Raw genomic sequence first — 26,070 nt, forward strand, 5'->3', positions numbered from 1 at the left:
TCCTTCCTCATTCTGCTTCTCCAGCACTCTCTTTTGGCTAGATGGTTAGCTCACATATATAAAAAGTGACATCTTGAGCTTGGTTGCTCCCTCAAGCTCTATTCCCTTGGCCATTCTTCATTCAATATGTTGATGTGGGTTTCTAAATGAACAGTATCTTTTCTTTTATGGCTCATCTTTGCCCTAGATTCGTCACTTGATCAAAGGATGATTATATATGTTTTGAGACATTTGTCAGTCTTAAACATTTTTATTTCTGAATTAATCAGTTTCAAGGTGGTAAGAATGAGCTCTATGGCACATCTTACTGGATCACGTTAAGAGAGAATATTTTGTTTGTTGAAGATTGTGTTAAAATTTAATTTGAGAAGACAAGAAAAGGTTCTTAGTTATACCATCTTTTACTTAGGAGCTTGAAATTTTTGTCTTTAAATTAATGCTTTCTAGGGTCTAATCCCTGTATAGGCCACCAGCTAGCTGGTCATCCCCCCTCTCCCCCCCATTAATACTTTCTGCGTTAGAAGCAATCCCTTATATTTGCTGCAAAAATTGGTTTTTATATTTATTATATTAAGCTTTTTAATGTGCTATTTTTTATAGTTACCCAAATTTATTCATACAGGTAATACAATAAAAACTTTGAATATTTTTAAGAGGTAGAATATGTTTAAAAAGTTAAACATGGAAATATTCCATTGTTTGTTTGGCACAGAGTATATTTAGATACACTCTTAATCCAGTTACTATAACTGTAATCATTGTAATTCATTGAGTTACTGTTTTCAATTTAAATTAAGAAATCTGGTAGTTTGTAACTATAGAATTTTGGGACCTTTGAGATCATCTGTTAGGCTAGATTTTGTATTTTTCTTGATGTAACCTTTTTGAACTGATATGAAAATTCTTCATACGCATTTTTTTAAAAGCTATTTTTAGGAGCTAGGATTGAAGACACAGTTCCTCAGATAACTGCTGCTTTATCAATATTCCACCCAAAGAAGTTCTTAAATACTAATTGAGAGAGGATTCCTGTTGTTTCTGATAATAGAAGTTAGTGGAGTACCTCATAAAGTTACTCATTACCATTTATGGACATCCTTTTTAGGAATTTCTTTATAATGAACTGTTTTGAGCTCTTTTTCTGTATTAGACTTACTATTGAAAGTAACCAACTTTCACATAGTCAAGTCTTAATCCTCCCTCCTGTGTCTTTTCTAGGTTTAATAGTGGCTGGTTTTTCCAGTAAACTATTTTGTAATGTCCTTCTTAGTGTGTGGTTCCCAGGTTAGAATGATTTACTACAGCCATAAATGAGGTCATTATAGAAGTACTGCAGGTTGCCTTTGGGATACTTACTTTATTTTTTCATATAGCCTAAAGATTTTGCTATCAAACTGTAAGGTGTCTACCAAACCAAACATTTGAATTATTTTACTGTTCTCCCCTGCCCAGTGGGAAGAATGGTTGTACTTTAAAGATGTATAAGGCTTAATTTTATGGGATAAATATAATCTTATTTTAACATCTTTGTAACCCGAGATGATGTTTGTAAAATACCACTTTAGTTTTAGAAGAAAAAACAGTTGCTTCTAGTGAGGAGCAGCAGCATGGTGCCATGGAAGGAATATTCCGTTCACCTAGCAGCCATAAAATACATTTGTCTTAATTATTGCAGTGTTGATATTAAGAAAATCTTATCTATTAATGTGGTATTGTTGGTCTCTATATACTTCTTAGGGTTGCTGTGAAGACAAAGTGGCTGTAAAAGCAGTTGTAAAATTAGAAAGCATTATAGAAACAAATGTAAAGGATAAGATAGGATTTTAGTAAATCTTCGCTGATTCTAGTTAAAAAGTTAAAACTGTTTTTTGTTCTTTGGCCATTGACAGTGTAATGAAATGTCTCTTCCATTTTTTTAGGTTCGTATAACAGTACCAGAAAAGTCAGTATGTTCATTAATCATGTTCTGGCCTCCCAGTTGCTCTTTTTTTCACCTCTGTGTGGTTGTCTCAGATGACATGCCTTACCTTTAGGAAAGGACTTTCTGAGGTAACCCCCACCCCACCATCCACCATCAGGATTACATAGCCCTGTTTTATTTTCTTCATGTAACAGGTAATATCAGAAATTCTTTGCCTGTCTTTTTCTTCTCCCACAAAAGTATACTTTGTGAGAGTTTGGGACCCATCAGTCTCCTCTGTTGCTGTATTTGTGACACCTAGAATAGTACCTAACATACACTTAACAAATATTTGTTGAGCCAGATCATCTTGTTCTTTTGAGGGAGAGGTCTGATTAGTTGGGGCATAGATAGTTCTACTTGTGTTCTTAATTTGAGTTGGCTTTTTAAGATTGTGTGTTCAGCATTCTAGGGAATAGGACAAAATAGTCCCTGCCTTTATAGAATTTGATTAAGGAATGGTAAGAATCCACAAAACGATACATTGTGAATGGGTTCACAGTATTCTTTGGAGATGTACAAGTTCTTACTGATTGACTAGTAATACATATTTTAACTTTCAGATGTCTGGGGGATAATGTACAGATTGATCTTTTTTAACTCCCGCATTTGCTGGATGGGGAAAATGGAAACTGAAATAAGCTAAACTAACTCAATTAATGATGACATAATTGTCGTGATACAGTGGGAAAATCATAGGCTTTGGAGTTGGAATCTAGATTTTTTACTTTGTAGATTGTTGGATTTTAGCCTTTTGGAGTCTGTTTTAAGTATCTGCCTCCTCATCCATGAGGGTAAATTTTGGCGGAGTTGAAGATTAAATCAAGGGAGCTCATTATGATATCTATCCCAAAGTAGGTAGTTAACAGATTTTATGTGGCATTTAATAAACATGATTATTCTGTACATACAGTGTGCTAAACTCTTTTCTAGATTAGATATGCAGAAGTGAACACAACCACACAAATTCCCTGTTCTCATGTAACTTATATTGGACAATTATTAGGTAGTGGTAAGTGGTGTGGAGAAAAGTAAGGAAGCAGGGTAAGGGGTGATGTTGGGGCAGGTCATGTTGCTATTTTAGGGATGGTAGTTAACCAAGGCTGCAATGAAAAGGTGACTTTAGAGGAGAAACCTAAAGGAAGAGAGAGAACAAACCATGTGTAAATATCTGGAGCTTTCCATTTAGAGGAGATAGCAAATAGAACCATCGTTAAATTTGATGAACAGTAAGAAACCAATGGGGCTCAAGGGCAGCATCTAAACCACTGAAGTCAGACATAGCTGGTGGCAGCTTCATTTAGAGCTGTGCTCAGTAGGCTGTAAAGAGTCACAGTTGTGTAGCGGAGAGAATTCAGGTTACATAAAATTATTGCCTTAAAAGTTTGTTTTTTTAAAAAACTTTGTATTCCTGTTACATGTCATCGGATGCTACTTGGTGTTTTTGGTGTAGATGTTGACCAAAGTAAAGAGTTATTTATGGGATAATTACTAGTGGTTTTTCTTCTTTCATCCTTACTGTCAGTGGACTATAGGAACATTTTTTAAAAGATTTAATTATTAAAATACATGTACCTCTGTCTCAGTAATTCCTGTAACTCTTATTCTAAGATAAACAATGAATGTAATTTCGGATTTTGCTGTAGAGGTTGATTGTTTTTTTTATCCCCTCTTAATGTCCATACCCCCCCCCCCCCCTTTTTCTTAAACTCTCCTTTAACTTTTTTTGGTCTTTTTAGATTGTGAATCGGCACGGTCCTGAGGCAGACAGGCATTTATTACGCTGCCTATTTTCACATGTGGATTTCAGTGGCGATGGTAAAAGCAGTGGCAAAGATTTTCATCAGGTATTTGAGGCTTACAGAGTTTATATCCACTTAGCTCTAATTGTTCAATAAATTGCATTTTGGGCATAGTTACGTAGCAAATGACACATACAAAATAGCATCCAGATATAATCTTAGCTGGATGGTGAAAATGTGTTGGACTTTTCCTTTTTTCTGTCTTTCCCTTCTGCCTGGCTGCAGATCTTTATAGCTACCTACTTTAGGCTTAGAGACCTGGGGATCAGACTTTCCTGAAGGAAGCAGGAATGGGGATGTCCTGCTTGACAAATAATGTAAGGCAGAGAGGGGATCTCATGTCTTAGATTGAGACTCTTAGACTCGACTGTCAATCTGGTAATGGTTTGTCATGATAGTATTTCTTATAATAATCTTGTCAGTGGACTCTTGTGGAAATTTTGGTTTAACACTTGTTGCTAATAGACTTAAGTAGTTTAATAGGATTTTTAAAGAGCTGATTTTGATAGTATATAAACAGCATTAGATCGTACAATGTTCTGAGGACCTCTGCTTCTATTTGTGCCAGATGACAGTTAGTGCTAATAAAAATTCATTTTTTATTTTTAAAGACTCAGTTTCTGATTCAGGAGTGTGCATCACTGATTACAAAGCCAAATTTTATCTCGACGCTGTCCTATGCCATTGATAATCCGTTGCACTATCAGAAGGTTGGTATTACTTTTATCTTGAGTAGTCCTAAGAATGTGATCTTTTATTAGGCTTTCTTGATCTCATAATGTCATGTCTTAATTTTAAAATTTCAGGTAATTACTTGGCGGTGTCTTTTGTAGCTTTCTAACAAAATCAAGGCAATTCATTTGATAATAGACTCTTATTTAAACCAGACAAAGACTTAAGCTTGTCAGTCTACATTTCTAGGACATGGTATATTGTTTCTAGCAGCACTTCAGAATTATGTCATTCCTATGTAGTGCCATAATTGGGTGAACAGATGCTTTACTTTCTGAAAATTCTTGTTTTAAAATAAACTTTGGTTCATTTCAGAGTTTAAAGCCTGCACCCCACTTATTTGCCCAGCTGAGTAAAGTTCTCAAGTTAAGCAAAGTACAAGAGGTGAGTGATTTAAGAAAACACATGGAGGCAAAATTAGAATTAAATACAGCCATTTGACTTTTTGGACAACCTCATCCTTCTTTTTTCAGGTAATTTTTGGCCTTGCCCTGCTGAATTCTTCCAGCTCAGATCTTAGAGGTTTTGGTAAGTTACTTTTCCCCTAAAAATCCTATAATGAAGTTGAGACTCTTTAAATTTCATGGGTTTTTGAATCTTGAGGCTCCATATTTTATATTTAGAGAGTAAGATAGTGTAAGATTCTCTTGGTATCTATTCTGGTAAAAACACATAATATAAAATTTATCCTCATAGCTATTTTTAAATGTACAGTTTCGTAGTACTTAACTGTATTGATAGTGTTGTGTAACAGATCTCTAGAACTCTTTCATCTTGCAAAACTGAAACTATGCCCATCAAACAACTCCTCATTTTCCCCTCCCTTCAGCTAGTCCCTGGCAACTGGTCTCTTTATAACTACCAACTAGAGCTAGGAAAGCGTTAAGAGAGGTGAAGTGTGAGTTGGTGAATGAGAAGGGTGATCATCTGTATTTTGGTGGTATAAATCTTTTTACCCATTGTGATGCAAAAGTAACTTGTGGTTTTTGGTTTACCTTACTTCTAGCTGCCCAGTTTATCAAACAGAAGCTTCCAGATCTTCTGCGTTCTTACATTGACGCAGACGTCAGTGGAAATCAAGAAGGTGGCTTCCAAGACATAGCAATAGAGGTCCTACACCTCCTCCTCTCCCATCTCCTCTTTGGGCAGAAAGGAGCCTTTGGAGTTGGACAGGAACAGATAGACGCTTTTCTTAAGACGCTACGCAGAGGTAATGGAGTCATTGTAGCCCATGGTAGAAACATGACAAAAGCATCTCAGAATATAAGTGAATATTCTAAGATTAAGTCAGTGATTTCCTTTCCTTTTCTTATATTGGCAACCTTTCAGGGAAGAGACTATTGCAATTTAGACTATGAAAGTGTGATAAAGCCTCATTATAGAAAAAGTATAAAATGAATATAACTTCAACAATACTCTTGTTATATAAATACAATCACATATAAGACTTGGTATATTTCCATGCAGTCTTTTTTCACCGTTAGAGAGACATTATAGTGACATGCTGTTTTTATTTTAAAAAACCAGTCACTTTTGATATACTACTTCCTTAGCTATTGGCATTGTAATGCTAAGATAAATCCTGGTTCTGTTGTTGCCATTCTTCATTCCTCTGATCCTTGTTTTAGAGAGATAAGTACTCTTTAGAACATCTGTGATAGTGGTCTAATAATTTGTTCTCACTGTTATTTTTGCTTACTTCCTAATGTTTAATTTTAAATTACATTAACTTTCTTAGTGATGGGAAGCTTTCCACTTGTCAGTGAGTAAAGACTGATATTCTAATTGTTTGTTTCTGATGCTTTCCTTTTATAGTAATTGATAGCCCTAATGTGAAAAATTTAAATACTGTTTAGTGTGTGAGTTGGTAAATAGATCCTGGAATTCTAATATGAAAAGTTCAAAGTATACTCAATTTTTGTGATATAACAAGATTCAAATTTTGGAATTGCTGTTGAAGTCATATCTTGGGCTAACAGGTTGGAAAAAACTAAATTAACTTTGCTTTAAATATGAACTTGTAAAAGTGGATTTGAAGGGCTTTTGGAGAGAGTAAAAAAGGATTGTTTTTAATCAGTATAGCCGTTATAATCTTTTTTCTCCTTCAGATTTTCCTCAAGAACGCTGTCCTGTGGTGCTTGCACCACTTTTATACCCTGAAAAACGGGACATTCTAATGGACAGGATCCTGCCTGATTCTGGAGGGGTAGCTAAAACCATGATGGAGAGCTCTTTGGCTGATTTCATGCAAGAAGTAGGCTATGGCTTTTGTGCAAGGTTGGTAGTAAGACATATTAAACTTCTGATCAGTCTTGTACCAGGCATGATGTAATTTTTAAAAACAAGTTCCTAGGTATCCTTAAAGTTATCATCATCTTTGCCTCTCAAAAGTTTGGTTTCTTAATTTTAATTTTCACATACTAGTGTTGATGGCAGCTGCAAACTTCATGGGTGTTAAATTTCTACTTCCTTGTCCCTACCAGTTTCTCAAATTTAGGAATCAGAGGTTCCTGGCTTAGGTGCCAAGATAGGTGTATTTTAGCTTTTGGGAGGAAGATAAGAGTGTTGAGGCAAGCGTTTATGAAATTTGTATTACTTTACACTTAATGTGTCCATTTTCTCCTCTCTGTTCCCATCCCTCGATTTCCTCACTATGCCTTCACCTCCTGCCACCTTCCTTTCTACCCTTTTTATACCCTGCTTCTTGCATATTTTTCTCACCTACCAGGGCCACCAAAGGAAACCGTTTCACCCTGTTAATAGCAGTTATGCTTTTGATGTAGTGGATTAATAATGTTTTTCTTAGAGTGAGTTATTAAGGGCATTAATATGCTTTGCTTGGCTAGACGTTACTTTTAATGTTTTAAAATCCTCATACAAACCACATTCACACTTAGATGTTTGAAATAGTGTATTTGAGTGTTGGATTTATGCCTGGCATATAACTTTAATTAAACTTGAAGGTACAAAATGAAAAGATTAGGATGCATTTTCAAGGCTTTGTATATATCAGAATAATCACACTTGCCTTGAGTGTTAAATTCTTAAAGAGTAACTTGATTCATGCTGAAGATTAAGGATAATTTATGTTTTTTATTTTTTATTTTTTATTTTTGGACAACTAACTGGTACAAAGATTGAACCCTGGACCTTATTGTTATCAGCATCACTCTAACCAACTGAGCTAACTGACCAGCCCTGATTAAGGATAATTTTATATGTCTTTGTGAAAGAGATCATTACTCTTGGACCATATTTTCTCCCACTGATCTTTTTTTTTTCTTTCGTCATTTTCTTATTTATGTAGGTGATTTTTACATTCCTGGTTATATAAAAGTAACAAGAAGTGAAGCTTATTACTCTGCCTGTATTGCTAAAACTAGGGATTTCACACAGGGTTCCCTTATTACCAGCATTTTTTACTCTTTGAATTGAATGTGGTAGCATTTTTCTGAAGTTATATTTCTGTTACAGTATTGAAGAATGTCGCAATATAATCATGCAGTTTGGTGTTCGGGAGGTCACAGCTGCCCAGGTTGCAAGGGTTTTGGGAATGATGGCTCGAACTCATTCAGGATTAACAGATGGTATTCCATTACAGGTGTGTTGAATTCAGCCATTTTATGAAGTGAGTTAATGTCCTGTCCTTTTTATTTTATTTATTAAATTACAGTATGATTGATCTACCAACCAGGCCGAACACATTAAATGTTTGGATTTGTTTAATTCAAGTTTTACTTCTACACAGAGTATCTCTGCTCCTGGCAGTGGGATCTGGAGTGATGGCAAAGATAAAAGTGATGGCGCACAGGCACACACGTGGAATGTAGAAGTCTTGATAGATGTTCTCAAAGAACTGGTGAGTACATGTACTCATGGTTCTTGATTCATGATTTTAGTATGATATAGCCCAAAGAAAGCAAATTTTAATAAACAAAATGCCTAGCCAAATAAGAGCAGCCAGTGTTTTGGAGTTCCCCAACATCATTGACTCAAAAAGTAGTGAAGAGTCTGAAATAAATTTTCTATTAGGGGTTGTCACTTTGCAATTCTGAGTGGCACTTTTGAGTTTTTGGGTTGTTATATGTGTGGTTTTTTGTGGGAGGACTAATTTGTTGCAAAGTAGTGATTGAAGAATTTTTGAGAAAGGAGGTCTTCTGAATGTTTTCTGGTAGGAACAGCAAAAATCCTGCCAATTCTTGTTTATGTTGGGTAGGAATAATAAAAAAATTATATTACTACCTCCAGTTTTGTGGAAATATTTAAATAAATCATAAAGGAATGAAACTTTTAGATAGTAAAAGGGAGTGGTAAAATTTAGTCAGTTGGGTAATAGTGGAGTCAAGAATGTAGTATCTTCAGTCTTGTTCATAAAATGTTGAGGAACAAAATATGGCATTAAGGACTACATATATCTAATCATAACATTCCTTATCAGTTGTCCAGGTTATATATCTGTCCTATTTCTCATCTTCATTTTTCCACATTTGCAACGTTCAAGTTAACATTCAATTAGAATCAAGGTATTCCATGTATGACCATACCTACTAGCAGTATCAATGGGTTTTCTTTTTGCTAATTTTCTTAATAGTAGATAGATTTGGAGTGTTCAGACTATTTTCCTTTAGAAATGGAGAGGAAAAAAATAATACATGGTCATCCAGAAAACTTGGAAATGTGGAAAGAAAGAAAAACACAGTTTCATTACTTACAGACAACCAGTTAGGGGTTTGTTTTTATCCTTGTGGTTGTCTTGCAAAAGTTAAAAGGCCCTTTTAACTCAGTAGTTCTTTGTGCTTTATTGCCCTATTAAAATTATTCTTTTTAAAAATTTTTTAAAATTGCAGAGAAGTACACTTTTGATATCTGAACCTATTATGTAATAGATTTCAGAGAGTTCAAGAATTGAGTGCCTACATTGTGGATTTGAACAACTGAACCGATTGTTTATTCTTTCCTCTTTAATTCCTTCTTCCTTTTTCTTCTTGTTTGTTAGAGTTTTCTGTACTTTTTTTTTTTTTTTTTTTTTAAAGATGATCGGTAAGGGGATCTTAAGCCTTGACTTAGTGTTGTCAGCACCACACTCACCCAGTGAGCTAACCAGCCATCCCTATATGGGATCTGAACCCGTGGCTTTGGTGTTACCAGCACCACACTCTCCCAAATGAGCCACAGGCGGTCCCTGTACATTCTTTATAGGTAGTGTCCAGAGGTCAATGTCAGGTACACGTTGGGTCCATAATTTGGTTTTTTAATTGACCACCAGGGATGGGCATACCTGTGAGTTTTTTTTCCCTCTGAGAGACAATCTCAATATCTGTATACCCACAGATTTATGAAAGTCATTTCTTCCTAAGAGAGTGCTATTTAATGGTAAATTTATTGCTGCTATTCTGTTAAAACCAGTCCTTGAAACAAATTTAAAAAAGAAAAAATCTTGTTTTCTGAATGTTATTGTTACCTTAGAGTGAATACCCCATTTGAAGTTTGTTTTATGACATATACAAGGACAAGCAAACATTAAAAATCTTCATGGCTTGAAAGGAGTCACCTTAAAGTGAAACTGAACTGGCTGTGACACTTTGGACCTTTAAATGCAAAGTATGCACAGCCGACATATGTCATTTTCTTATTTACCTTTTTCCTTTCAAGCATAAGACATACTTATTACTTTGTACAGGATTTTTGGTAAATTACCTTCTATAAATGTATTTCCTTTGCTTTTAATTTTTTATGGAGTCTCAGATTGCTTTTTTGAATACCTTTTCATAAAACATGTTTTGAATGGAATTTTCAGTCATCTAGACCACTTTTCCTGATTGCATACATTGGGATGGGGTTTTTTGTTTGTTAGTTTGTTTGGGGCAGCTGGCTGGTATGGAATCCGAACCCTTGGCCTTGGTGTTATAACACCATACTCTAACCAAGTGAGCTAACCAGACAGCCCTGGGATGCTTTAAAGGGACATCTTTAGTGAATTAAGAATAGTGTTTGGGATAATCTATTTATCTTTGCCACTTTGTTCCAAGATTGGGGAATCATGGTGAAAAGATACAACACACTGATAGAAGTTATTTATTTGCCCTGTTGGGATGGACACCATCGTTGGATTAAGTAGGGGAAAAAAGGGTTTCCTTTTAAGTACTTAACAAGTTCAGAAGTATTTCATGAATGAAAGGCTGGAGTACCTCCTTGCTCACAGAACCAGTTTATTTTGAATGTTAGGAATTGACCTTTCTAAATCTCTTTCAAAACACCAGAAATATTCAGTGATTTTGAGTTTGTAAGTAGAACATCTTGATTGATTTTCAAATTTTAATTGGCCCTTTTGATAAAGCATGAAAATATGCATACATTTGTTTAGTAAGCTTTGGAATGCTTTTGTCTTTTTTTAGAACCCGAGTTTGAATTTCAAGGAAGTAACTTATGAACTAGACCATCCAGGGTTTCAAATTCGTGACAGTAAAGGACTTCAGAATGTGGTTTATGGCATTCAGAGGGGTTTGGGTATGGAAGTGTTCCCAGTAGACCTCATTTATAGACCTTGGAAACATGCAGAAGGCCAGGTGAGTGAGTGGTATTTAGCTATAGAAGGGGAAAAAAATAATGGTTATTCCTTATGTAGTGCCATCTTCCTAAGGATTGAAATGTACTTTTAAAGTAGAACTTGTTTTACATAGCTCAGAAAAGCAGGGACTGTCATAAATATTGAAAAAATATTATCATAGTTTTAGTACTAGTCAGACTTATTTGAGGTAAAGCAATCAAACTGTTTTCCCAATAGTTTAATGATGTTTGTCACCAAGGCTATCTCATGCCTTTCATCTGTCTGAATTGTCTTTGGTTTTCAAAGGGCAAATAATTAAGATTTCAAAAAGGAAATTGTCATTCTAATAACTTAAGATTGAGATTAGCCTAATGAAAAGATTTTGAATTTTTACAGCATTCACAGTCATTTGTGTTTGTAAAGACTTTCTTCTTTGTTCCAGCTCTCCTTCATTCAGCATTCCCTTATAAATCCGGAGATCTTCTGTTTTGCTGACTATCCCTGTCATACTGTTGCCACGGATATTCTGAAAGCACCACCAGAGGATGACAATCGAGAAATTGCCACATGGTAAACACTCTCACTCTCATCTAGCTTTTCTTTAAAGGGTCACTTCTGCTTTTTTGGAATATAAAATTTAATAGCAGGTACATAGTTAACAGGTTTAAATGAAACAATATTTTTAGTGAGCCTACTTAAGTTTTTAGACAAGGTGTTGGTGGATACAATTCTTTCTTAATCCCTTATCAGTAGTCACATGTCTCTTGTAAGGTCTGCCATTAGGTATTTTCTACCTTTTTTTTTTTTTTTTGTCCTTTTCTTGACCGGCACTCAGCCAGTGAGTGCACCGGCCAGTTCTATATAGGATCCGAACCCGCGGTGGGAGCGTCGCAGCGCTCCCAGCACCGCACTCTACCAAGTGCGCCACGGGCTCGGCCCTAGGTATTTTCTAAAGTGTCAGAAATGTGAAACTATCAAATATTGGAGGTTTGTACCTCTCCCCTGGTGTTGAGATCTCTGCTCTGTAGATTTGCTTGCCTTCCTTCATTTGTAAGTTGTTAAAGATGTCCAACCTATGAAGTCTAGCACTTTCAACTAATTTACCTATTTTCTCAGAGTTCTAGTTCTAAATTTCTGAGGGAGACTCTGACTATGGCCCAATTTCTAGATTAGGTTTCCCCTGGAACTCTTTGTCCAGTTATTCATCTCTGGGTATGTAAAGTAAGGATGGTGAGAGTACTTGCATTATTATGGAAATACACACATGGCAACAGGTAGGGGGTGTGGCCTGGATTGTTCTTTGAAGGCATGTACTTAATAATGTTTTTACAGTTTTTTGCTAACTGTACTCTCCGTTACTGAAAAGATTATTGTCTTTATTTGGCGGCAGTGTGCTCTTTCCCCAGATGCTAACCAATGTTGAATTTGCAAGTATGGTTGATTTTTACTGTTAAGTCTAATGTGTATAGTAGTATTTCTTCATTTTATTTTAACAGATAAAGGCCTCTTTCCATTTTATAAAACTGAAATGTCATTATCACATTTAGCAAATGACAATTCCATAGTATAGCTAGTTGTCTCCATGTAAGTTTCCCTAATTGTCTTCTGTGATTGAGAATCCAAACAAGGTCCACATGGTTTCATTTAAGTCTCTCTTCTCCCTCTTTTTTCTTTTTTTTTTAAATTTATTTTTTTGCCATTGATATAATGGAGAAACACATCGTTTGTCCTCTAGTCTCCCCCATCTTATGGGATTATCTGTTTCCTCATGGTATTTGCTTTGTTCTTTATTTCCATTATTTTCATGGACTAAGGGTAAAGTTAGACCTTGAGGCTCTATTAAAGTCTATCATATTCAACTTCTTGAGTAATTCACAGGGGGTGCTGTGGTCTTCAAACTTGCCTCACATCAGGAGGCACCTAAATTATAACTTTGCATTACCAAAGTAAGTGTTAAGGCTGTATTTTTGGCAGAATTTTTTCTGTGTGTAAATTAAGTCTACTATGTGTGTATTGTGGATTTTTCACTATTTCTAAACTCTGATTTGTTTCTTTCTCACCCTAATCATGAAAATCTGCTATCTTATTGGTAAGGAGGATCCATGATTATGCAAATATTTAGTGGTTTCGCCCTCTCCATCAGTTATTCCTTGTTAATTTGGATTGCCCTTGAAATCACTCTGGAGGCATGGCAGCATAGTTTTGAGAGAAACAGCAACAATTTAAATATTTCTCAAATATTAAAACATGACAGCAACTTTGTTTTGTTCTGACAGTTGGTATCGGTTACTTTGAAAATGAATTTTGTATACTTGGATTTTCTTTGATAGAGCATCTTTCTTCCATTCTTGTTAGGAAGAGCTTGGATTTGATTGAATCTCTGCTAAGGCTCGCAGAAGTTGGGCAGTATGAGCAAGTCAAACAGCTCTTCAGCTTCCCTATCAAACACTGTCCAGACATGCTGGTATTGGCCTTACTACAAATCAACACCTCCTGGCACACCTTGCGCCATGAACTCATCTCCACTCTGATGCCAATTTTCCTTGGAAACCATCCTAACTCTGCTATTATTTTGCACTATGCATGGCATGGGCAGGTAAGACATGATCATTTATTTATCATTTCTTCATCTAAATAATTGAGATCCTTTGGTATGTTTAGAATGTTTATTGTCAATCTTTGGATTATTATGACTTCCTGGAGAAGTCATACTGTCATAAAACCTGATCATGTAGGCATTAAAATACAAAATCACAGGCTGACCAATTAGCTCACTTGGTGAGAGCGTGGTTCTGATAACACAAATGTCAAGGGTTTGAATCTCTGTACCTGCCAGCTGCCAAAACAAGCAAACAAAAACAAATAAAATTTCAGAGAGCAAGGAGATAGATAATTTTTTAAGAATTCAGTATTACGAAAGCACTGTATTGCTAGGACACTGATATCCTTTTGATAGCAGTAGGGATTTTAAACATTTATTATGGAAGGAGAAGGTACTGATGTCATAGTAAATGGGAGAAGATCACAGATCAATTTAATTGGCATTATTTTCTATTTTATCCAAATTCAGCATTTAAATTTTATTTTAGTTTTTGCTGAAATGCCTTTCAGTCCCTTGTGCATTTCACCCCAATTTTGTCGAATGTATTTGACAAGTAAATATTCTTTTGTCCATTGATTTTTCTTAATAGCCTACATTTTTAATATGACAAATGCAGAAACTAAGAAAAAGTCATCTTTTCCTTGCTCTCAAGTGCTTTTTTGGCTACTTTTTTCCCCCGTCATTCTTACAGTAGTTTATATTATATACAAGTGCTTAAAAAATTAATTGGATAAGACTTTTTATTTATAAGTGAAACATTTTAGCCATGTCTCATTGATACGCACTCAGATCATCCTCCTTTGTAGAGAATCAATTAGTATGGTAGACTTAAAGTTTCCAAAATGTTTAATAAATACTTCAATAATAAACACCATTTGCAGCCCATTCTTTATGCCTTTCTCACCATAGCTGTGAGGCAGAAAGGGCAGGCTGATAGGAGCATCTCCTCACTCCTGGTTTAATACTTGTTCTGCTTGGACCATTTGCCATTCTAGGACAGTTACTGGAATATGATTTGGATATAGCAATAGTAATTGCCTTGCCGTTGCTTTTATTAGAAAGTCACTGAGTGCCAACGGTTTGTTTATATCATTAAACTTCAAGCCTTTAGGTTAGTTTTGAAAGCCAGACTAACTGCTGGGGAAAAAGCTGAATAATTATTTAAAAAATTAACATTCCTGTTATTGGAAGTAGCTAGATTTAGAATGTGTGTACAACCACCACTTCCAGAAATAGTGATACAGCAGTATACTGTGCAACATGAGAGATGGTTACCTCAAACTATTTGGTTTTTATTTATGTACCAGTAATTTGTAATTTATTTATTTATTTGTTTTTAAAATTTTTAAAAGATGATCAGTAAGAGGAACTTAACCCTTGACTTGGTGTTGTCAGCACCATGCTCTCCCAAATGAGCTAACAGGCCATCCCTATATAGGGATCCGAACCCATGGTCTTGGTGTTATCAGCACCATACTCTCCCAAGTGAGCCATGTAATTTACTTTTAAGGAGTTGTATGAACTTGATTGTAACATGTTCACATCATATTACATCAGATTCTATTCTGTGTTTGAAAATGTATAGGCAGACTTATAGGACAAATATGTTTGTTATATGACTGTATGACCCAAGTTTAGGAGCAGGCTTCATTTGGAAGATGTACAAGTAACTTGGCTTTCTTATAACGATTGTCACTGTAATTGCATAGTGTAGGAAGCCTATTTACTGCCTGATTTTTACATAACTACAAGTAAAATTAACCAGGTGTTTGTAATAGTACCTATCAGAATCATTTAGTGGTATTGCTATTTAACCTTTCACCTATTTTTTCTTAGGGACAGTCTCCCTCAATTCGCCAACTTATTATGCATGCAATGGCAGAATGGTACATGAGAGGGGAGCAGTATGACCAGGCCAAATTGTCTAGAATACTTGATGTGGCCCAGGACTTGAAGGTGAGTTCATAGGGACAGAATGACACTGGCTTATTTATTAATGATACAAAATAAATTTTTGTGACAAAGATGTCTTACGAATAATTCACACATAACTAGCTCTTAGATAGAATGAGTTCATTTAGAATTTTGCCAAGTCCAAAAGAATGGGAAAGATAGTGATTTTAGATATGTAAAAATGTTTTCATTTAATTTTCTTTGGTCTGTGATGTAAGGCTGTTTTAAAGTGATAGTTGAGCTTTTCTTGTTAAGTAATCTGTGAGGTATAATTTTTGGAGAAATCAGGTACATTACTACCTGTTAGCAAGTTTATTAGAAACAACAGGATCTTATAACAAATAGTTTTGACTCTATAACATTAATCACTAGGTGCATTAGTACTGGTGATATAGTTGTACTTAGGTTAGAGTCAGCCTGTGTTTACATTTAAAAAAACAGGTAAGTATGATTATCCATTGTCTGAGTCTTGCTCTGCTCTAGATTTAGTTATTTGTAGAAGCACAGGGTAAAATTTATTTTGAAGGTTGGTCATCTGTTCAAATGTGATCTTATTAGTAGGAACTAATGTTGCCAGTGAGTTAAGCTGTTTAAAAAATTGTGACTGAGGAAATATTAGCGGTATATTTTATTTAGACTTGTTTGTGAAAAGGAGGAAATAGAAGGTAGCGCAGAGAGATAGTTAGCTAAGTGCTTGACTTGTAGTTTTTAATAATCTTTTTTCTTTAGGCCTTGTCAATGCTGCTAAATGGTACACCTTTTGCCTTTGTTATTGACCTTGCTGCACTTGCATCACGTCGTGAATACCTCAAACTTGACAAATGGCTCACAGATAAAATTCGAGAACATGGGGTAAGCAGGATTTGTTCATTTAGTTCTGCTTTTAAATTTTAGTGGCTAAAATGTTTAGGAACAACTTTTAAAAATGGTAATGAAGATATTATTCTGGTTTTTAGTCATGGTGTTTAGTAGCTATCTTTAATTTGAAAGCAGTTAAGAACAATTTCAAATACACTGAGAGACTTTTCTCTTTTTCAGGAGCCTTTTATCCAGGCATGTATGACTTTTTTAAAGAGACGGTGCCCTTCTATTTTGGGTGGACTTGCCCCAGAGAAAGACCAGCCCAAAAGTGCTCAACTTCCTCCAGAAACTCTGGCAACAATGTTGGCCTGTCTACAGGCTTGTGCAGGGTAAGAAGAAGATGCTTGAAAATGATGGTATTTAATACTGGAATTGGAGTATATGGGTTAATTGTTGATTTTGTGGAAAGAGGAGTTGAGCAAAAGTATCAGCAGTTTAAGACAATCCATTGGTCTTTAAACCCAAATTATTATACTACTGATAATACGGATCCATTTGAGTTCGATTTTTGTATATGGTATGAGATAGGGTTCCAAATTTATTCTTTTACATGTGGATGTTTAGTCGTTCCACCACTGTTTGTTGAAAAGACTTTCCCTTTTGTATTGTCTTCTCAATAAAGCAGTTGCCTATAATGGATGGATTTATTTCTGGTCTCTTAATTCCATCTGTTGATATATCCATCTCTTCTTACGTCACTACCACACAGTCTTAATTACTATAGCCTTTTAGTAAATTTGGAAATTGGGAATCATGAATCTTCCAATTTGTGTTCTTCTGTTTCAGAATTGTTGTAGCTATTTTGGGTTCCTTGAATTTCCATGTGAATTTTAAGATCAGCTTGTCAATTTCTGCAAAGAAATTACAAAGAAGCCTGCTGGGATTGTCCTGATGATTGTGTTGAATCTTTAGATCATTTTGGGGAGTATTGCTATCTAAATACTACTGAGTACTCTGATCCTTTCATCTGGGATATCTTTCCATTTATTTAGGTCTTTAATTTTGTTCAGTGATATTTTGTAGTTTTCAGTGTAGAAGTCTTGCACTTGTTAACTTTATTGCTAAAGTATTTTATACAAGATCATGTCATCTGTGAATACAGATAGTTTTTTGTTGTTTTTTTGTTTTTATTTTTGTTTTGGTGGGATGGCTGGTACAGGGATCGAACCCTGTACCTTGGTGTTATCACCACCATTCTCTAACCAACTGTGCTGACTGACCAGCCAGAGATAGTTTTGTTTCTTCCTTTCTAATCTGGATCCCTTTTTAGTTAATTTTTTTTTTTTCCCTTGCTTAATTGCCCTAACATGAACCTCTAGTATAATAATGTTGAATAGAAATGAGGAGAGCAGGACATTCTTGTCTTGTTACTGATTTTAGGAAAAAGTATCTAGTGTTTCACTATTAAGTATGATGATAGCTATGGGTTTTTCATAGATGCACTTCATCAGGTTGAGGAAGTTCCCTTACCTTCCAGTTCAAGTTAGTTGAGTGTTTTTATCATGAAAGGGTTTTTTGCCCAGTACTGTTTCTGCATCTATAGAGGTGATCACGTGGTTTTTGTTTTTTATTCTCTTGAAATACAGTGTTGACTTTTGGATGTTAAACTAACCTTGCATTCCTGCGCTAAATCTCACTTGGTCATTGTGTATAATTCTTTTCCTATGCTTCTGAATTCAGTTGGCTAGTATTTTATTGAGGATTTTGTGTCTGTATTCCTAAGGGATATTGTTTTGTATTTGTCTAGTTGTGATATTAGGGTACTATTGGCCTAATAAAACGAACTGATAAGAGCTCTCTCCTCTTCTAATTTTTGTGAGAAGAATTGGTTTTAATTATTCTTTAAATGTTTGGTAGAATTCAGAAATTTAGCCATCTCGTCGTGGACTTTTTCTTACGGGTAGTTTTTTGAGTATTAATTCAAGTTGTATTTGTTATAGATCTATTCAGATTTCACTAGTTTGTGTCTTTCTAGGAATTTGTCAATTTTATCTAGATTCATTAATTCATTGGCATATAATTTTTCATACTGTACCCTTATAATTTTTCCTATCTCTGTAAGGTTGGTAGTAATGTCCCCTCTTCCAATTCCTGATTTTGTAATTTGAGTGTTCTTGGTCAGTATAGCTTGTCAATTTTATTGACCTTTTCAAAGAACTAAGTTTTGGTTTTGTTGAGTCTATTGTTTTTTCTTTGTTTGTTTTGTTTTCCATTTTTAAAACTTCAGCTCTAAATTTTATTTTTCTTCTTTTTGCTTACTTTGGATTTAGTTTGCTCTTTTTCTAAGGTTAGGTTGTTTGAGATCTTTCTTCTTGTTTAATTGGGGTGTTTATAGGTTAAAATTTCTGCCTATGCACTGTTTTAAGTGTTTTCATTTTAATTCATCCTGAAAGAATTTTGTAATTTGTTTTGACCCATTGCTTGTAAGAGTGAGTTGTTTAATTTGTTGTTTTATTTGTGAACTTTCCAGATTTCCTTTTGTTACTGATTTCTAGTTTTATTCATTGTGGTTGAAGAACATACTTTGTTTGACCTCAGTCTCTTTAAATTTATTGAGAGTTGTGTGACCTAACGTGGTGTATCCTGGAGAATGTTCCATGTGCACTTGGGGAGGATGTTGTTGGGTAGGGTGTTCTGTGTATGTTTGTTACTTGTTTATGCTGTTGCTGAAGTCTTTCATTTGTTTATTTTTGTAGGTCTGTTCGTTAATGAAATTGGGGTATAGAAGTCTCCAACTATTGTTTTTGAATTGTCTATGTCTCCCTTCAGTTTTGTCAGTTTTTTTCCTTCATGTGTTTTGGAGCTCCCTTTATAAGTGCATGTATTGTTACATCTTTCTGATGGATTGATCCTGCTAATATAAAATGTCTTTCGCTGTCTCTGTTAACAATTTTCTTCTTAGAGTCCATTTTGTTTGATATTAGTATTGCCATTTTAGTTCTCTTTTGGTATGTCTTTTGGCATGGTATATCTTTTTCTTTTAAGTTATATGTGTCTTAATCTAAAGTATGTCATTTTTAGAGATCCTATAGTGAATTATGTTTTTTGAATACAGGTATGTTTTGCCTACCTCTGCCATTTAATTGGAGAAATTAGACAATTTGCATTTAACATAATGATCAATAAGGTCAGATTTATCCTTGCCATTTTGCTGTTAGTGTGTCTGTTTTGTTCTTCTGTTCCTACATTACTGCCTTCCTTAATGTTAAATAGATAGTTTCTAGTGTACCATCTTAATTCCCTTGTTCTTTCTTTGACTTTTTTCTTAGTGGTTGCTTTGGGGAATAAAATTAACTTTTTATTTATTTATTTAATTAATTATTTTTTTAATTCTCAAGATTGATTATACAAATTTTGGGGGTTCAACATTGAGATATGTTGATCAAATCAATATTACTAGTATATATATTGTTACAAATCGTAATTATTATTTATGCCCCTTGTCCAATCCCTCCCCATCCTCCTCTCCCTCCCCCCACCCCCCTCTAATCACCCTAGATTTCTTCTCACCTTCTGAAAGAATAATGGTTACTCTGTTCATTTGTTGCCCAAAAGATCTGTCCAATGCTGAGAGGTGTGATCAGGTCCCCCAATACTATCATAGAGCAGATGTCTTTTCCATCACTCTGAAATGGGCTCTGTGGAGAGAGACATCCTCTTCCTTTCTTTTTGCTGGTGACTCTCCTTGTGTTAAGGCACTCCAGTGGTTGGCAGACAATCTGCGTGGTGGTTGTGGCATCTAGCCGCCTTCACGGCAGCCATGGTTATCGTGGTGGCTGTGGTGGGCCACCCACATGGAGAAGATGTTTTTGGCATGCTCCTTGGCGCTGGTGGTGTGCCTGGTTGTGGAGAATGTCTGATCCCCAGCTCCATACTCCAGGTTCCCGAGTGGGTCCTGAGGCACTGGCACTGTGTGCCTGATTGTGGGAGGAGGGTCTGGTCCCCTTATCCCTGCCCCAGGTCCCCAGACGGGCCCCGAGGCACTGGAGTGGTGAGCCTGGTTGTGGGAGGGGGGGTCCAGTCCCCTTCTCCATGCCCCAGGTCCCCGAGTGGGCCCTAAGGTGCTAGCACAGGGTGCCTGGTTGTGGGAGGGGGGGGTCTAGTCCCAAGCTCCATACCCCAGGTCCCTGGGCGGGCTCCGAGGCGCTAGCGCAGTGAGCCTGGTTGTGGGAGGGGGGTCTGGTCCCCTTCTCCATGACCCGGGTCCCTGGGTGGGCCCCAAGGCGCTGGTGAGGTGTGCCTGGTTGTGGGAGCAGGGTCTGGTCCCCTTCTCCATGCCGTGGGTCACTGAGTGGGCCTTGAGGTGCTGGCACGGGGTGCCTGGTTGTGGGAGGGGGGTCCGGTCCCCTTCTCTATGCCCCAGGTCAGTCTAATTCTGATTAATGTCAACTGAATTTTCAAAGGATGCAAACATTTCCTCCTGTATGGATCTGTTCCTTTCCCCCTTCATTGTGCCATTATTGTCATACAGATTACACCTTTATACATTGAGTGCCCACCAAGATATTTATAATTCTTGCACCATGCAGTTGTCCTTTAAATCAGGTAGAGATATACTGTCTTCTTTATTTACCTATGTACCTTTACTAGTATTTTTTCATATTGATTCAGGTTAGTGTCTGTTGTTTTTTCATTTCAGCTAAAGGATTCCTTTTAATCCTTAGGGCAGGTCTGATAGCAATGAATTGCCTCAGTTTTTGTTATCTGGGTAATGTCTTAATTTTTCCTTTGTTTTTAGAGGATGGTTTTGCCAGATAAAGGATTCCTGATTGACATTCCTTTTCTTTCAACACTTTGAATATTCCACCTCACTGCTTTCTGTCCTCCATAGTTTCTGGTGAGACATCAGCTGTTAATTTTATTGAGCATCCCTTGTATGTGATGAATTGCTTCTCTTCTGTTTTTTTATTCAACAGCTTGATTATGTTGTTCTAGGTATGGATCTCTTGAGTTTATTAGACTTGGAATTTGTTGAGTTTCTTGGATGTGTATATTAATGTTTTTCATCAAATCCAGGAAGTTTTCAGACATAATTTCTACAAATTTTCTCTTCTCTACTTCTTGGACTTCCTTTATGTTTATGTTGGTACACTTGATGGTGTTCCCACATGTCTCTTGAGCCTATTTTTTCCCTTTTCATTTTCTAGTTTCTAAGGCTAGATAATCTTAATTGCTTCTATTAGTATGTTTCAGTTGCTTATAACAGAATATTTGAAATGTATTTCTTACAGTTTTGGAGGCTGTGATGTCCATAGTCCAGGGGACACATCTGATGAGGGACTTGTTGGTTGGTGGTGACTCTTCACAGCAACCCAGGGCATCACCAAGAATAGCTGAGCAAGAGAGTGCTAACTCCTCACTTGCTCTCCTTTGAAAGCAATCAGAACCACACCCATTACTACATAGAGCATAGTCCTCACAATCTGATCACCTCTTCAAGGCCCCACCGTTCAGTTACTATAGTAGGATTTGCCACCCTCTTAACAGTTACAGTGGGGATTAAGCTTCAGTGAGTTTGGGGGAGACATTCAGTCCACAGCATTGACCTGTCTCCAAGTTTATGGATTCGTTCTTTTTGCTTGCTTGGATCTGCTGTTGGACACCTGTAGTGAGGTTTTCGTTTCAGTTATTGTACTTGTTAACTTCAGAATTTTCTATTTGGTTCTTTTTTTTTTTTTTTTTTTTTAAATAATTACTGTTGATATGCTATATTTCCTTTAGTTCTTTTGATATATTTTTATTTAAATGGTTTTTTTTTTTGGTTTTGTTTTTCATGGCTGGCCAGAACAGGGATTGTAGCCTGGACCTTGGTATTATCAGCACCATGCTCTAACCTACTGAGCTTACTTGCAGCCTTTAAATATATTCTTCGAATCTTTTAAAATGGCCGATTTAAAGTCTTTGTTTAGCATGTCCAACACCTGTACGTCTTCAGGAACAGTTTCTATTGATTGCTTCCCCTGCTATGGGCCATGCTTTCTTTTTTCTTTGCATGTGTTGTAACTTTTGTTGAAAATGGGAAATTTTAAATAATGTTGTAATTCTTGAAATTAGATTTTACCCCCTTTCACCAGAGTTTGTTTGTTGTTGTTGCTCTTTTTTTATTTAGTGACTTTTCTGAACGAATTCTGTAAAGTTTATTTTTTGTCATGTTTGGCCACTGACGTCTCTGCTTGGTTATTAGCCTTATTGTCAGTTAAGATTGGACAGAGACTTCCTTAAACCCACACCTCAGAGTCAGTAAGCTAGTCTTTGCCCTGTCATTCTGTGTTCACATCAACACTAACCTAGGCAATTGACAGCTGCACTTTAGTTAGCCTTTACATCCAGAGTTTTCCTTTTAAGATTTTTGGTTAGCCTGTTGTTTGCTCTAATTGTAATCTTCCACCTTGGGCAGCCAGAAAGTTAAAACAATTACCATTAGATGTTTTCTACAGACATCTCCTGGAGGAAAGGTTTTTGCTGTGGTCTAGCTCTTAGGTCAAATAAAGACAGCCTTGCCCTCGTGTTCTCACAGGGACTCTCCTAGACATGTGAAATAATGACAGTTCTCTGAGAACAAGGCTTTGAAGATGTTTCAAACCTGTTCTTGACCCTTCCAGTGGCTGTCAGGCTGCTGGCTTTCACTGTGATTAGGGGTTCTTAGTTTCCAAGTCTGCTGTAGATGGAGGTGGAGCTAGAGATGGGACTAGGGCAAACTAGTATGCCAGAAAGCTCTTTCCTTAACTACAATTTAGTTGTATTTCTTGAACAAAAAAAAAATTTCTCAATTGTTGTAAACCTTTGGTTAATTTCCAGAATTCTGAAAAAGTTGATTCTGACATTTGTTTTTGCCAATTTTCTGATTTTATAAGGGGGAGAATATTTGGAAGTCATTATTCTGTCCTTTTCATTCTGTATCTTATATATTTTTGTAAGTTCTGAAACATAATAAAGTGAACACGTTTGGTTCTACTGTGTAACTTACCCTATAAAATAACCAATCTTTTTGAAACTACCCTTGTCTTACTCCCTAACTCTGTTTACCTCTCCCACATAGATTTTGAATTTTATTTTTCTTGTAAAAAATTTACATGTGTATCTCTAAATCAGTGGTTCTCAACCAAGGGCAATTTCACTCCCTCAGAGTCATACAATATTATTTTTGATTGTCATAGTTGGAGAGAATGTACTTCTGGTATCTAGTGGGTAGAGGCCAGTGATACTGCTAAACATCCTACTATGCACAGGATAGCCTCCCACAACAATGAATTATCCAATCCAAAGTACTCTGTAAATTCTGAATGTTCTAAATCTTTAGGTTTTAAAGTTTTGCCTTTCACATTTATATATTTTAATACACCTGAAATTGAATATTCTGTAAAATTAAGTGTATTTTAGAATTGGATAAAATGTTTTGTGTGTGTGTGTGTGTGTGTGTGTGTATATATATATATATATATAAGGCATATTACCCAACTTCTGGGTTCTAATTTCTTTAGCCTAGTATATTAACATTACCTGTGTTCTTGAAGAATTTAGTAAAATAATGCATGTAAAATATTTAGTGTCCATATTCATAAAAAAAATATAAATGCCAGAGAAGGAAAGTTATTCCAACTAATAAATGGAGAAGTCATTATGATGGAGTTGTAACCTTCAATGGATGCTAAAAGTAGTGAATATTTGAGGAGCAAGATAATTACATAGTTTCAAAGTATCTCCCCACTTATTATTAAAATAATTATGAAGGGGCAAAATACCTTTTCAGTGGAGAATCCTGGCAGATTCCACATTAATCTTTTGATCAAAGTGATCACCAGCTGAAACCTACATCATCATGAGCCAAAAGATAAAATGCACTGCAAAGGATACAGTGTAATTTATGTGGTAAGGTTTATAATGCATGATCTGAATCTAAAATAGCAGACAAACTCAAATCAAGGGACATTCTACGAAATACCTATCTTAAGAAAAAAAATCAGGGTCAAGAAAGACATGTAAAGAATTCTGAGGAATTCTTCCAGATTAAAGGAGCTAAAGAGGTGACAACTCAATGGAATGGAATGGATCCTGATCCAAGGGAAAAATAGCTGTAAGGGACATTATGGGAATAATTGGTGTAATGTTAATATAGCCTATTTATTTTATCAGTGTTAAATGTCTGATCGTGATAATTTTATATGGTTATGTAGAAAAAAATATTTTTACCTTAGGGAGATACATGGCAAAATATTTAGGGATAAAAGATACATGATGGATCTAAACTTAAATGCTTCAGGGGAAAATGGTATAGAAAGAATGGTTAAACAAATAGGGCAGAATGTCAACTATTGGAGAGTGAAGCATTTATGACAGTTCATTGTAATGTTCTTGCCATTTTTAAGTTTGAAATCCTGTCAGAAATAAGAAGTTACTCCAAAATAGAATTAATATTTTAATATACCAAATTTTATCAATTCTAAAATGCCCATTTTAAAAAATATTTTAACATCTGTGGGGGATGGCTGATTAGCTCAGTTGGTTAGAGGACCCCCTTATCAGCCAGCTACTCTCCCCCCTCCAAAATTCTCTGACATGATATTGCTTTTCATTGGTGATGTCTTAAAAATTTTAATTGGTGGAATTATTTTGGTTTTGCACAGTATATAAAATAATGGTGTGCTTTATACAATCCACATTTTGGATTGAAGGCATTTGGACTGAAGGCATGTGCATCATGATATACAGTCAGTTCTGTGCACCCATGGGTTCAGCCAACCAACTGTGGATCGAAAATATTCAGGAAAAAAAGAATTGCACCTGGATTGAAACAATGTACAGACCTTTTTCTTGTCATTATTCTCTATATAATACAGTATAACAACTATTTATGTAGCATTTACATTGTATTAGGTATTATAAGTAATTTAGAGAAGATTTAAAGTATATGGGAAGGGGCTGGCTGAATGGCTCATTTGGTTAGAGCACAGCTTTGTACCAAGGTCAAGGGTTTGGATCCCCAAACCAGCTAGCTGCAAAAAAAAAAAAATAATAATAATAATGTGTATGGGAGGATGTGCATAGGTTATATTCAAATACTGTAACATTTTATACAAGAAACTTGAACATCCGTTGATTTTTGGTATATTCAGGAAGTCCTGGAACCAGTCTCCCCACAGATACCAAGGGACAACTACTGCAGGTAGCCTGTTTCCATAACTATGGCATAGGTCTCTTTGGAACAATTTCTTTTTAGTTTGTTCTGCCTTTGTTTTTATGATTGGTAAAACAAAGACATAACTTTAAAGTTAAAGATCTAAAACAAGGTACATTTGGAGAAGCCTTTCTTTAAACTCTGTTACCTCCACGTTGTTGTCCCCTTCCATAGGTAACCATTTTCATTAATACTTTTGGGTTATCTTTGGATTTTGAAAACAAATATATGTATATATTTGTATATTTCTTCCCTTCAGTGTGGGAAAAAAAGGTAGTGTATTATACTACCTTTTTACAGGTACAAAAATTACTCTTTTGTACCTTGCATCTTTCATTTGATCATGTATCTTCGAGTTCACTTTATAGAGATAGAGAACTTCCTTATTCCGTCTAATTACTGCATAGTACTCCGTTGACTGGATATTCTGTGCTTTAT

At 35.7% G+C, this 26,070-nt stretch overlaps 1 protein-coding gene across 8 annotated transcripts in view; it reads left to right on the forward strand.

The window, feature by feature from the left end:
- The window catches only part of CNOT1 (CCR4-NOT transcription complex subunit 1), a 99,759-nt gene that overhangs the window by 36,920 nt on the left and 36,769 nt on the right, over nucleotides 1-26,070 (forward strand). For all 8 annotated transcript variants that reach the window (XM_063112214.1, XM_063112206.1, XM_063112208.1 and 5 more), the window contains exons 3-16: nucleotides 3,700-3,807; nucleotides 4,374-4,472; nucleotides 4,810-4,878; nucleotides 4,968-5,022; nucleotides 5,501-5,704; nucleotides 6,603-6,771; nucleotides 7,969-8,095; nucleotides 8,243-8,353; nucleotides 10,890-11,060; nucleotides 11,484-11,611; nucleotides 13,397-13,637; nucleotides 15,480-15,599; nucleotides 16,326-16,448; nucleotides 16,635-16,786. In XM_063112214.1, coding sequence (XP_062968284.1) covers nucleotides 3,700-3,807; nucleotides 4,374-4,472; nucleotides 4,810-4,878; nucleotides 4,968-5,022; nucleotides 5,501-5,704; nucleotides 6,603-6,771; nucleotides 7,969-8,095; nucleotides 8,243-8,353; nucleotides 10,890-11,060; nucleotides 11,484-11,611; nucleotides 13,397-13,637; nucleotides 15,480-15,599; nucleotides 16,326-16,448; nucleotides 16,635-16,786 — 1,877 coding nt within the window. The remainder of the gene's footprint in view (nucleotides 1-3,699; nucleotides 3,808-4,373; nucleotides 4,473-4,809; nucleotides 4,879-4,967; nucleotides 5,023-5,500; nucleotides 5,705-6,602; nucleotides 6,772-7,968; nucleotides 8,096-8,242; nucleotides 8,354-10,889; nucleotides 11,061-11,483; nucleotides 11,612-13,396; nucleotides 13,638-15,479; nucleotides 15,600-16,325; nucleotides 16,449-16,634; nucleotides 16,787-26,070) is intronic.

The sequence above is a fragment of the Cynocephalus volans genome, chromosome 10 (assembly GCF_027409185.1).
Source record: "Cynocephalus volans isolate mCynVol1 chromosome 10, mCynVol1.pri, whole genome shotgun sequence".
NCBI classification, from domain to species: domain Eukaryota; kingdom Metazoa; phylum Chordata; class Mammalia; order Dermoptera; family Cynocephalidae; genus Cynocephalus; species Cynocephalus volans.